The sequence below is a fragment of the Nothoprocta perdicaria genome, unplaced genomic scaffold (assembly GCF_003342845.1).
Source record: "Nothoprocta perdicaria isolate Ctin4 unplaced genomic scaffold, notPer1 scaffold_77, whole genome shotgun sequence".
Taxonomy (NCBI): domain Eukaryota; kingdom Metazoa; phylum Chordata; class Aves; order Tinamiformes; family Tinamidae; genus Nothoprocta; species Nothoprocta perdicaria.
In genome coordinates, this window is record NW_020456054.1 from 1,894,695 (window position 1) to 1,908,405 (window position 13,711).

General features: G+C 36.6%; 1 protein-coding gene across 1 annotated transcript in view; it reads right to left on the bottom strand.

Annotated features, from left to right (window-relative positions):
* The window catches only part of ANGPT1 (angiopoietin 1), a 150,445-nt gene that overhangs the window by 44,022 nt on the left and 92,712 nt on the right, over positions 1 to 13,711 (bottom strand). The window contains exons 5-6 of the mRNA XM_026051628.1: positions 13,168 to 13,295; positions 8,276 to 8,377 (exon numbers count right to left, since the gene is read on the bottom strand). Of these exons, the coding sequence (XP_025907413.1) occupies positions 8,276 to 8,377; positions 13,168 to 13,295 (230 nt within the window). The remainder of the gene's footprint in view (positions 1 to 8,275; positions 8,378 to 13,167; positions 13,296 to 13,711) is intronic.

Below are 13,711 nucleotides of genomic sequence, written 5' to 3' on the forward strand. Positions count from 1 at the left end.
TCTGTTTTGTCATGAAAGACACAAATTCATCCAAAATATCAGAGGTGCTCATGGATAAAAATGTGTATTATAGTTGAGACCAAAATTCAAATAATCTATATCTGAGTTTGAGCGAGGACTTCAATCTTAACCAGATAACCCATCTAAATACCAGTGATCAGACTTGCAGGTTGTTCCTTCTCTTCTTGGAGTCCTAATGGGGCACTAAATAACCGAATGAGAAGAGACAGACAGATAAGGGAGGACAACAAGTACCTAAAAATGTCCCCATACAGAGCTGCTATTCAGATCACTAATAATAACTGTCAACACAATTTTTGAAACTTATGCGTAGGATTGCCATARGGAAGACTGTAACTCAGCAGCATAATACAGTTATATCAAAACTGTGTTCCAAAACAAGATTGTGTTTAATCCTATCTCCAAAAAGTAAAGATGATGATTCCTTGGACAGCAGCAGCAACTTTAATGCCCAAAGTAGAGGGGGCCAAATCTTCACCTTCTGAAACAACAAAATGTTTGCCTTTTGCAATAAACTTTGTTTCTTCCTTACTCCTCTAAATTATGCTATAGAAATGTGCATTACAAATTAAGCCTTGGTCAGAACCAGAACAGCTCATATTTTTAGCATATTTTCATAAAACTGAATATTGTATTTTACTACTTTRATATCATGTCATAGCTTCAGTCAAAAATGAGGTTTTAATACAGTGACATGGCATGTGATTCTTTATCAAGGAGGGGTGGGTCTCCACGAAAGGCGTAACTCATAGAGCATTTAGTGAGATTCCAGTCACTAAAAATCACTTCCTTAAATTCAAGTTACTTAGTAAACGTTTGAAAGAAACAAATTACTTTCATGTCTTCTATTTTAGTCACTTCAAATAAAGGCTTTTTTTCAGAATTTTTTTACCAACTTATTAACTCATGACTTTGAAATRTATTATCACAAGAAATGTACTTGTGCATATATGATACAACATATTCATGTGTCAAGCATTTAAATCCCATTGTACTCATAACTCACTCTCATAAGCACATCTATTTAATACAATGATTCAAAAAAAGATGTCTTGTTTGCTTAGAGTCTAGAAGCAACATGACTTCTCTCTTTTCCAAGGACATTAATTCCTTTTTCTTTTTCCCCTTTCTTCCAATTTTCTAGCCTGTCCTCAAATTCTTCATTTGCAGGATGGCCTATGACAACATGCCAGTTGTCATACACTTTACAAAACTCTTTACACTACCTTCACGCTCCACTTCAAAGAGCAAATGAATGAAAAGCTGTTTCAGCAGAGGGTGCTATGGATTATGCCCTGAGAAAGACAGGTAGGCAAGTGATGGAGCACCATCCTGAGGGCTTTTCTCCTTCCACAACACCTCCCTTGCCTATCCATCTTTAAAATGCCTATTCATTGCCTATCCATCTTCAAAATTGCCAAACCATCTTCAAAATGCATCCTCATGTTCCGTTCTTCATACCAACAATTCTTTCCTTTCCATAACGCTCCGCTGTATCCTCTCATCCACCCAACCAATTCCACTAAGCCACAGAGGAAAGGAGAAGCTGTTGTGAAGAGGTCTCTGAGCAGCTCCTGCTCTGCCCCTAAGGAAAAAAAGTAGTACAGAAGAATCTATATGCTAACATCTAAACTTTCTCTTGTCCCCACACTAGTTAGTCTTATGCAAACTGACACCTGCGAATGTTCTAATGTCCTATCAGCTTAGATATTATTTGGGGAATGCTAGCTGAGTCAGACCAAAACTGCAATAAAAGAAGTAATGTCGCAGTTAACCTTGCATCACARGACAGCTCTCATCTAGGCCATAGCCCTGATCGGTGTGTCAGTACAGGCACAAGATTTGAGAAAGATGGAACCAAGTCAAACTTGACTGACTGTTTGTGTTCCATCTACTGGCACCCTTCTCTGCAAAAGGGAGAAAGACAGAAGCTCTTGTTAAGCAGGAAGACAGGTTATAATTATAAAATCCCATTAACTAGTTATCGTAGTTATCAGAAGCAGCTATAAAAGCCTGCCCTTAGAATGACTGCAGCTAGATAATACAGGGGCAATAAGAATAGAGAGAAAAATGCCTTGTCCATATGAGATCAATCAAGAATAAGTTTTAAGAATTATACATGTGAACATATGCAATTTAAGGGTAGTGTTTTTGTGTTTGGCTCACACTTCCCCAAGTTACTGTTGCAAAGGACAAAAAACTACCTTCCCCCTCAAAAAAACAGTTACTTGAATGAAATACCAAATTGAATGAAGAAAAACTCTTAATTGTCCCAAAACTTCAAGTCTCTTGGTAACCAGAGATATTTAGCTTTTATGTGTATCTGTGCTTTCCACATGACTATTTTTAATTTTTAAGTTTTCTGAGTTTTCTAATTTTAGTTTCCTGTCAAAACTACAAATCTTATCTGGAAAGTTGATAAGTGTTATTAGTTCTTATAAACATCAAGACCATTTGTCTTAAATTCCCTAGTAGGAATTAATTAAATTAGGTAAAGTTAGTCTCAATGGCCACTTCAGTACTTGACATCTTGATAATCCAATGAACTACATTACATTCTTTAAAACCTTAGCAGGAATAAAGAGCCAAGAAACGAACTTTTGACAAATGAGGAAAATATAAAATAGTCACAGAGTGGTGTTCACACTTGTGGTCTGAGAGCAACTGAGTTTCCTTTTAAAAATACAAGTATATAGCAAATGGAACAGTGATATTAGACTACTAYAAATGCAAAAAGTATGAAGATTTCATGGTCATATCAATGTTTTACATAGTTTAATTACTATTCACAAGTGGACACAAAATTAATTTGGAATATCTAGCTTGAACTGAGAATTATGAATAATATTTTTTCCATAAAAGGAACATTTAAATTACGTTCTTTTTTTTTTTCAGTCAAGAACACTCTCCTCCACCAAACCGTATGGTTTATGTAATTTTTGCTTTAAAAATAAACACATTTAAAGTTGTTTTCCACTAAAATAGTGGAGCAGGAATGATGAAGCATACACAAACACTTTAGAAATAYGCCTTTTGCAGTGCTTGTATGCAGTCAGCCTCTCACTTGAAAAAAGTAAGTAAGCAGTGAACATAATCTATTGTGACTGAATGGGATAGGAGTTCTGTTTGTAGCTGCTTGATTCTCCGTGTTTGGGGAAAAAAAGAATGTGTGCATTCTTTGCAAATGGATAAAGCTGCGTTAAAGAAATATCCATCATCAATTACAGTTCCAAAGGGGAACAGTACAACAGCTCAAGTTTTTACCTCTCTGTTCAGGTCAAGCACAATGTTAATTGTGGTGAGGACCTTTTCCCAAGAAGAATAAAAGTGTGTATTTGTATTGCTACTGAAGCAATATGAAACAAATAAGGAGACAGCATAAAGATAGGGAAGGTGGACAGAAAGAACTATGAGGGAACTGAAAATTGGAACCGAAACTTTCACAAAAGGAATTTAAACAAGAGCTAACACAGCTGGCAACCACAAAAGGAATTAGGAGACAAATACTGGACACTTTTGCAAATAAGAATTGAATTTAAGTAACATCTGGAAGCTTTCAGAAAGGATTCAGAGATGGAAGTTAGAAATAAATCTTGGTTCAGGCAGACCAAAAAGCCCGAAGACACAGCTTGTAGACTGTGGGAATTGCAAGGACTAGCAAGATTAACACATGAGGTGACTAGCAACCTGACTGCCGCAAACCAGAAGGTGCTTCACAAAAGAGAGACCTCTTCTCAGGCTAAAGCTCCTTATACATTGCAGCATGAATACTAAAAAGAGTTTTAAAAGATCATGCCTAGAAGAAAACCTGACTAGCAGGCCACAAAGACAATTGTTTTTTGGGTAAGCAGAAGACATGGATCAGAGGGCTTGTTATCCTGCTTATAATTCACTGAGGCCAGGGTAATACAACTACCATAATGAAAATGTCCACTAGAAATGCATCTAAAAACATTTTCTGAGAAAATTCTAGTAATCATTTCTGTGGTCCAGCTCTCAGGGTGCTGCAGAATTTAGGCTGTGGAAAGAAATCTAAATTGTACAGCTCTGGTATCATCCCAAATAGGCACGATGAACCAAGCCGCAATAGCTTTACAGCTGTTAGTTAAAAGAAGAGAAATGGAAGAAATCCCAACTGAAATGGAAGTGGTTTTGTAGACGTGCTTTACAGGCACACACAGATGCTGGTGATGAATCTAAAATAAGCTGGCAGTAGACTTGCTTTAAGCACTAAGTTGGTGTTATATGTTGGACTCTCGGCTCACTATCAACATTGTTGAGAGTAAGGGCCATGGAATTTACCACTGAGCTTCATTCTTGCCTCAAAGAACCAAAAGATGAACCTGCTACTAATCAGGAAGATAGGAGGTGATTGCCATAAAGCTTAGAAATATAGCTGTGGATTTAATACGTGCAAGTGATCCCAATCTAGCTCATGACATTATGAAAGATTAAAAAGGTGATAGTTTTCTTTTATAAGRGAAGGGAAAATACCAACACTGTGGCAACTAAGGCATGCAGTACAATTAAATACTGACATGCATTAAAGAACGTAACGAGGAAAGGATTGTTGTAGGCTGGCCAAAGCATGCAACTTCGATTAATTTTTATGAGTCTTTCTCCAATGACAGAAAGTAAGTAAATAATTTTAAAGATCTGAGGAAGCCCCCAACAGACATGCTCCCCAGCAAGTCCCCTTAGAAACTGATAGCAAATGCTTGGCTTTTGAGTGTGGAATAACTTCTGTGAAGTTCATGGGACTTATTAAACTAGACATACTAAAAGGCCAGGGAATAGTGAATCTAATACTCTGTCACCTAATTTGGCAAAAATGGAGACAATGACTGCGAAAGGTGAGCTCATCCAAGAACTGAAAAATTGAAATTTRAGCAAGAAGTCTCAATAGCCAAGTTACCATATGAGCTAATAATTTGTTTGGATTTCATTATTGCTAATGATTGCCTAATAAAAGCCAGAAACTATGTCTTAGAAAATCATCCTTTCGAAACCCCCTTTCTAAAAGTGGCTCAAGTCTGCAGATGGCAGGATGGCAAGATACAGGTTTTACATATTCTTCAAGAGGTCAAAATGTTAACAGTGTTTTGCATTCCCACTCGATGTAAGGAAATATAAATGCCAGAAACCCTCTTCATGCTTATTTTTGCTATTATTGTAGCAGAAATTACTTGATGCTCATCTTTAAATGTTTCTGATAAGAAGGAAACAACACAATGGAGAATCACAATTGCAAAATGTGAACAAGCAAATGTAGTAAATACCAATAGGAAAWGAATAGTAAGATGAAGTGACATGATTTCTTCTTAACTAGAGTTTCTTCTGAACTTCTTCCAATTTGTAAATCTAAATCATAAAACCAAAATGGCTCAAGAGAGTTTGTAGTTAGGAATAAGTTCTTAGAACCTTAGATATAGATTATATGATTACATAGGACCAAAACCCAGTGTTACTGATAAGAACAAACATAAAAACAGAAGATTGTGTTATATAGTGGGATAAAGCAACATAAGAGAATTTGTTTTCCTTAGCTATTGTTTTAAATGCCAAAAGTTTAACTTGATTTTCCACAATGGAGACTGGGCACTTGTGAAAATGGACTCAAAGTATCATTTTTATCAGAATATGAGGCTGATAAGAGGTTTTGGCAATTTCAGTTGGCTTGAGAAATTATTTCCCACTCCTAAAAGATTTATGGCTCCTTTATAWCTGTAACCTGTTTCTAGTGTTGGTGTTTGGAAAGCATGCTGAGCATGAATTGATATACATCCACATGTATGTATCATGTATCCACATGATTCAGGTCCAGGTTCCCATCCCACTCAGAAATTGGTAATCTGTGCTTACTTGCAGTGATGACCAACTGAAAATTTTTGCTGATTCTTCTTCAATGAGTGAATATATTGCAAGTAACAGAGGCCCTAGAGACTTGTTCTGATTGAATTATGTTTTTTTTTTTTTTCATTTTTGTTAGATTTGGAGTCATAGTGAGATACAAATACAACAAGAAAATCTTGGAAAACCTGAGAAGTTGCGTCTAAACTATTGGTTGAGACATCACATTTTAAGCTCAGCCATTCCAAGGATGACCATGTACCTTCATGCCCCTGCACCATACTACCTTATTTCCATTGGAAGAAATCCTGGATGGGCTTGCCAGGAAGGAGTGGTGACATGACCCAATGGACGCTGGGTGAACAGTGGGGGATTAGAGCAGTTCTCCTGCCTTGAAGCTCAGACACAACCACTCTCTCTATATATGTATGTATATCTACATATATATATCTTCCAGCAACATGCAGAACTTGCACCACCCAGTTCATCCAGTATTTGATGATATCAGTAGTGAAAAGCTTTGCACTGTTTCAAAGGAAAAAAAATATAAGGAAAATCTGTGACTATGCTATGTGAATGGATATTTATGATGTTTTCCAACATGGGATTTTTTTGTCTGGGAAAGCCAGACAAAAAGAAGTGTTTGGCTTCCTTAAAATAAATAGATGTTTTATACTTATTTCATTTTATCACAGAATCACAGAATGGTTGAGGTTGGAAGGAACCTCTAGAGATCATCTAGTCCAACCCCCTGCTCCAGCAGGGACACCCRGAGCATGGGGCACARGGCRACATCCAGGCGGGTTTGGARACCTCCAGAGAAGGAGRCTCCACAGCCTCCCTGGGCAGCCTGTGCCAGGGCTCTGTCACYCTCACAGGRAAGAAGTTCTTCCTCACATGGAGATAGAACTGCCTGGGTTTCAACTTATACCCATTGCCCCTTGTCTTGTCATTAGCCACCACCAAGAAGAGTTTGACCTAGTGTTCTTTATGTTCTCCCCTCAGGTATTTATACACCTTAATAAGATCCCTTCTCAATCTTCTCCAGGCTAAACTGACCTAGCTCACTTAGTCTTTCCTCATATGATAGACATTCAAGTCCCTTAATCATCTTTGTTGCTCTGCACTGGACCCTGCCTAGAAGCTCCACGTCCCTCTTGTACTGAGGAGCCCAGAACTGCACACAAAAATTTATTTCATCAAAAATCAAGTAAAAACGTTTTGAAATTTCCTGCTAAAATAAAACTGTAAAAGGAACCTGATTTTTCTATAAAAAGTTTCCAAACCTTATCAATATACTCAAAAATATGTATTTGTAATTCTAATCTTATTTTACTCCACACATTTTATGAAACAGATTACAGCATCTGGTTATGCATAACAGCATGGATTGAAGGACTCAAAAGTTTAGCTTTATTCCATCATTTATCTTATCAGATAATGTTAAAAAAAAAAAAAAAAAAGTTGAAAGGAAAGGATCAAAAAAATCCAAGATGACATTTCAGTTTATTGACCTGATACTCCTTTTCTTTTTTTTTTTGATGAAACGACCAGATTCAAAAAGAACTTTTCCCTATAGAAAATTTTACTGAACTGAACTGTCTTTTTTTTTTTTTTTAATCACATTTTATATGTTCTTTCATATGGTGCTTTTTAAAAACTGTGGTGAAAATGATTTTCCTTTCTCAGAATGATAACATAGTTCTATAAACTGCGTTGGGAATGTCACTATAGAATTCACAGAAATCAAGGCCTCATGGACTAGAGGAAAGAAGCTTCATCAGGAAGTTTGAAAGGAATTAGACAGGGAAGAAAATACTTAGAAGTTATTTATATTGGAGTATGTCTGTTTTCTTTTTTTAACTCGGAAAGGGAAAACAGCCTGCTAAAATCATGCCATCTGTAATTTTGTAAGTTATTTATTTTCTTCTCTTCCTATTTGAAGTATCATCATTTCCAGTACATTGGATTGATTGGCAGAGGCAATGTGTGGCTTGGGATAAACCCCAGTAAAACTACACATTCATTTCTGAGAAACTCCAAATTTTAAAGGAGTTCCCTTTAGCTGAAAACATCCATACATGAGAACAGCATCAGATACTTATTACTCCTCAATAACAAGCCAAAACTTCCAAGGCACAGACAGTAACAATCTTTACRGTATATGCCTGGGTATAGCCTGAGTGCAATCTCATTAATGAATTCAAAAGCATCTCTAAGTCATAAGGAAAAATACACAGCTAAGTACAAAGAGTATAATTATTTTATATAGTACCAATAATGAAAAAAGGTAGCTCATAAAAGAGTGTAGGACTACTTCATACTGCTACAGGCAGAACTAGCAGCTGAACTACATGAAAGACAGTACTTTAATTATAGTGCCATACCACATTTTTCACCTTACCATTTTATAGTCCTTCCAGCCTTTTTGGAAATCCAGACTTCCATCTTCTCGGTGTTGTATAACTGTCCACCCTCCTCCTGCAATTTCCATATTGCAAAAGACCTATATAGTAATGTTAAGAAACAAATAAACAAAAAAAAATTTGCTTGCATTAGAATTCTGTCACTATACAGTCAGAAAGAGGGGGAAAAAAGGGCATCTGTGTCACCTTAGAGACAGAGAGAGTGCTAAAAAAGGGTATTCATGAATAACAGAATTAAAGAACTTTGCTCTTCATATGGACTCACGCCTATGTTCCCGATGGTATTCTTAATCCCTTATTTCAGTAGTCTCTTACTTTCAGTAGTATTTTGTAGAGCAGAGTATCATTTGAAGAAAGAATTCTTAGGAATTCTTACAGAAAATAGTAACTCTTGAAATCTCAAATGCAGCACAGATACAATTATTCAATTATTATTTTGCTCTGTATTGTAATGTTGCTTATTGTGAGTCAGGCAGTACCAAAAACCTGGGCAACCTATCTTGATTTAATCTGCTTTACAGCTGAAAAAAGATAAAAGCATAGATAAGAGCAGGTTTAAGAACACAGGTTTTGTTTTCCAGATTCTTAGCTTCTTAACCTGGAAGATCTGTACTGAACCTGCAAGATCATGTCCTAATTGAAGCTTGATGTTAGACTACTGTGTCAACTGAAATCTATTAACAAATTTAAGTAATCTATACAACAATAAAAATAGATATTTTCATTTAGTTTTTACTTTTCTTTCATTTTTACATTTTCTTAAATTATTCTCCTTAAATTAGAAAAGACAAAATATAAAAGATTGTGAMATATTATTTATCTATTTTGAGGGGAATGTGGCAAGTGACAGTAATCGTAAGTGCTCCTACTTTTGCCTGATACTGGATTTCAAGACCTGATCAAGTTTCTTGCAGTCACCCAGGGAAGCAAATTTGCTTAATTTTCATTCTCCTATACTCATCTGTTCTATACCGCCGCTCAATTACCCTTTTATTTTAGAATGCTCTTGAAAAGCCATATCCCCCTTCTAAACTAAGATGACAGTTTATAAGAAGGTTGAAGAGGTGCCACCAATATACTTAGCCTTTCACATTCACATGAACAAGTGCAGAGCCAACCCATACAACAGTGGCTGACAATTTAAAGTTTCAAGTGGCTTCACCACATTGCAGGTCACAATTCAATTAAATTAAGATTCCTCTCTCAGTCGACTAGAGAGCCACTTTTCACCCTCAGGCAAAACAGTTCCAAATCTTTTCTGCTTATACCYGTTGTCATAGTAATCCTGTGCAAGTATTTCTGTTTTAATGTGCTCCAGGCACAATGAGTAAAGTCCCTGCATAGGTACAGGAAGGAAACAGAATACTGAATAGTGCAAACATGTGAACTTGATTTTGGGTAACCACAAGAAAACCCACAATTTGCTAGACAAACATTTTGGCCCTATTACTCCTTCAGGGAAGACACTGAGTCACAACATTTATCTACAGGATTTAATTTCTAAATTTCAGTGAGAATTTCTAAATGATGGATTCATTCAGTCTCCTCAAGCTTCCAGGAAACTACTGCCAAATTTTAATGCATTAAATCCTGAACTATATTAACAGTGCTAATATGAAAGATTCAAAAAATTTTTTTTTTGTACTGAAATATAATAAAATACCTATAAGAATATTTTCATGTTTTCTGAATGATATAGCAGATTACAAGAGAAAACCACACAGTGACAGAAAGATTAAGAGCACCACATTATTCACTAGCCATCACTGTGAGGTCTGGCACTGTCTGTGGCGGTAGACACAAACACCTGCTGGATAAAGAGCATTGCCAAGTTGATTATAGATGTTAGCTGTGCATGACTGTAGCCAACACATGTCCTGGACTGGCTTCTGTCCCAGACAAGGTCAAGGCATTGAGTTATTCAACACCTTTTAACATATTCTCATGTTTAATACTCTACCAAATGCTAAAAGGATGAAGAAAAGTAACTTTGAATTTTTATGCATCTCTAGATTCTATCATCAGTAAAAAGACTTGTTTTAGGTTTAGGAGACTTCTAAAGCATTGCACATTTGCTTTTCCTTGAATATAGAGAAAAAAAACATACTAAATAACATATATGGGATTATTTATGTATATTTTAACTGTAAGGTTTAGATTACTAAAAGTCTTATAAGACTCATAATTTACTTAAAAATAAGTAAAAAGAGGGTTATTACTATGTGTTGCATTTTAAGTGGTTGCTCACTAGCAATTAACATGTCTAATTGCYGGCCTGAAGCAATGAGCTCAAAGACAGGCAATTAAGACTGGTTGCAGGGTGACCAAAAGGACTCTTCTTCCCCCATTTTCTTCTCCTCCTCTTTGCTTCCAGTATGGCTTGGGCACCATCATTTATCAGCACTGTCGGTCAAGACACATGGACACACAAGCACACTCCAYAGCACCAAAATAAGCTGTTATACTTAGCTCAATATTTTCCTATCTTTCTCTTTTTCATTTCAAAAACACAGAATATTTCTAAGTTCCTTTCAAACAGAAATGAATCATTGATTTTTGGTGAAGTGCTGGAAGACACTTTAAGCTAATGAACTGCTGAAGACATGGAAATTAAGGAAAGATTTCAATCTAACTTTTTAAGTGCAGAGTAAATGGGAGGGTAGTTTTAAATATGCACATAATTAAGCATATACAGATGAGGCATACAAATGTCATGGAGTTATAAGCATAAAGATTATTCTCTATGAATACAGGAAGATATAAATGCCAAAAAGCTATATCTGACATTAACATGTGAACAGATGATCAAGGGATATTTCCTATTGAATCTCCAGATTCTCGGAGGCATCCCTCAGGAAACATAGCATGAAATGAAAATATTTTTGTGACCTAAAGTATAAAATTACCACAAACAAGAAAGTTGCCAGTGGCTGCAGGTATTACAGAAGGCAACAATCTATTAGGCCACTTAAGACTTGTTGGCTCGCATTGTGGTATTCCAGATAACTAGGCTGGCTTTAATCGAGCACATATGTCTCCCTGGAACACCTATCAAGGTACAGCATGGGTCCCAGATGCAATCTCAGTACGTCAGTGTGGTGCTACCTCTGGGCTAATTAGTCCCGGCATAGTGCTGTGCTGATGAGATTTTGAAGCTAGCTCAGCTGGAGTCAGTTCTGCTATCTCTGCACAGCAGTACCTTGAAGGCTGTTAATGCAGCCTTAATGTCTGGAAAAGAACATCTGTTAAAGCAATCAGAATCCTCACTTGACTAGCCTGAATGTGTGCAGGATCAGCCCTTGCTGCATTATCACTAGAGCAAGGCAGACATAGGTGCTTGCAGGAACACCCCCACCACATTTGCACACATTCTTTCATTTTCTTGCCAAAGTGGGAAGCAAAATAAAATAGATCCTATTGGAAAAAAAATATTGCAAGGATATTAGTTGGGCCGTTCTGTCTTTACTCATTAATAACGGTGTCTGCAAAAAGCGATATATCAGAAACACCACGTAGCTTCCATAAAGTCACTATCTTCACTTCCAGTGAATTGGCTTTTAGCTAAATGCACCAGAAAYAGCAGTGCTATAATGCTTTCAGATAATTATAGCTTTTCATTGCAACAATGCTTGTAGGGATGTAAGGAACTTTAATAAGGCTGAGATAATCCACTGCCAATTTGCATATGCAATCCAGACTGTAGAAGTACACCTGTGTTCTGCATTGAACAGCTCTTACAGCACTACTTCCAGACCTCGGGTCTTTTGCAATAAAGCTTATAAATAAAGTCTCTGATTACACTATAATCACATCAATTATTTGTCCACTCACTTTCATCAGAGTTGTATTGACCTTTGCTCATGTCATTCTCCCACTTCGATTCTAYTGAAAGTTTAAGGAACTCTAATTCCTTAGTCAACTAAAATGCCTTGATGTTTACAGTCTTCCAAAGGCCTTTAATTAAGCCAAATTAACTGTAGAAATAAATTTTATATATATTATTATTTCACAATACTGACTACAGAGGACAAAATTTTGTAGCATTTGTTATTGCCTCTTTCTGTTTGCAGGAACACAGTTTTACCACAGTAAGAATAAATTCACCAGAAAGATATCATTCCCTCTCTGCTATTTGGCCCGCTTGCTGGATTGGCACCCMAGTGCAGTTTCCTTTCCCAGATAGCAAGCCATGAGCCTTGTCAGGGGCTACTGCCTATAATGCTCTGTCAGAGAGAGCCTGCACTCCTCCACAGACAAATTAGGCTGAGGTTACTCTTTCACATCCCTTGCTACAACCAGCTCAGCAGTCTTAGCCCTTAAAGTCTTCCCAAACTATTTCTCTTTACAAAGTAATCCTTCTTTTTCATTAAAAAAAATCATCTCAGGGATCTTTCATGTTCTGCACCACCAACGAAACTTCTTCCTGCTCCCTGCAAGAAATGAGGCCTTTCTATATCTTCTGTATTTTTAAAATCTACTCATTCTGCTACTTTTACTTCTCTTTGTATCTGTTTATAATCTGTGTTATCAGATCATCAGATTTCCATTAAAGCATTTTACTGTTYTCTAAACTTTAACATAAACTCATTTCTGGCCATTGTCTGATTCAGCTGAACTTGCAGAGCAAGAGTATCTGGTAGAATTTAGGGAAAATTCCCCATCAATGTGAAAGATGGATGGAATTATACTCCGAACATAGTTTATCAATTGCTTCACTCTACTGTATTTTTTAAATTAAATATAACCCAGGTCATTTATACCAGTATACCATTTGCTGAATTAAAACTCCCATACAGATTTCAAGTGGTCCCTGAAGGTCAAGGCACTATCAGCTTCAACAAACAAGAAAAAACACAGCTATACACTTTACCTTTTTAGGATCTGACACATTGTTAATGTAAATAGTGTAGACTCCACTTTTGTTTAAACCAGATTGGTACACATCTGCACAGTCTCTGAATGTCTTTTCTTCCTCCTTTTTTGCATTCTTTAATAAAACTGCAAAACAGAAAAATAAGATAATGCAAGTTATAACAGCAACCTTAGCCAATACTATATTAAATAGGTCCACTTTTGCACAAGTTATTTCTTTGGAGCACATATAGTAATAATTGTACTTTGGTTCTTACACAATTAGTGCATTTGGCAAATTTTAACTATTAAAGAATGAATATGAACCCTTCAGTCAAATAGCATGGAAGGCACTGGTGACTCCTTACTTCTGTAAATGATGATGCAAATAGCTGAACAGAGCATCCTGCCTTGTGTGGCAGCCTACAAAAAAACTGAGCAAATGACTTTTGAGCCCTGGACAGCTGCAGGTGTCCTGCCTGTCTTAACAGAGTGATTCAATACCTGTGGGGAGGGAGGGAGGGAGGGAGGGAGGAAGGAAGGAAGGAAGGAAGGAAGGAAGG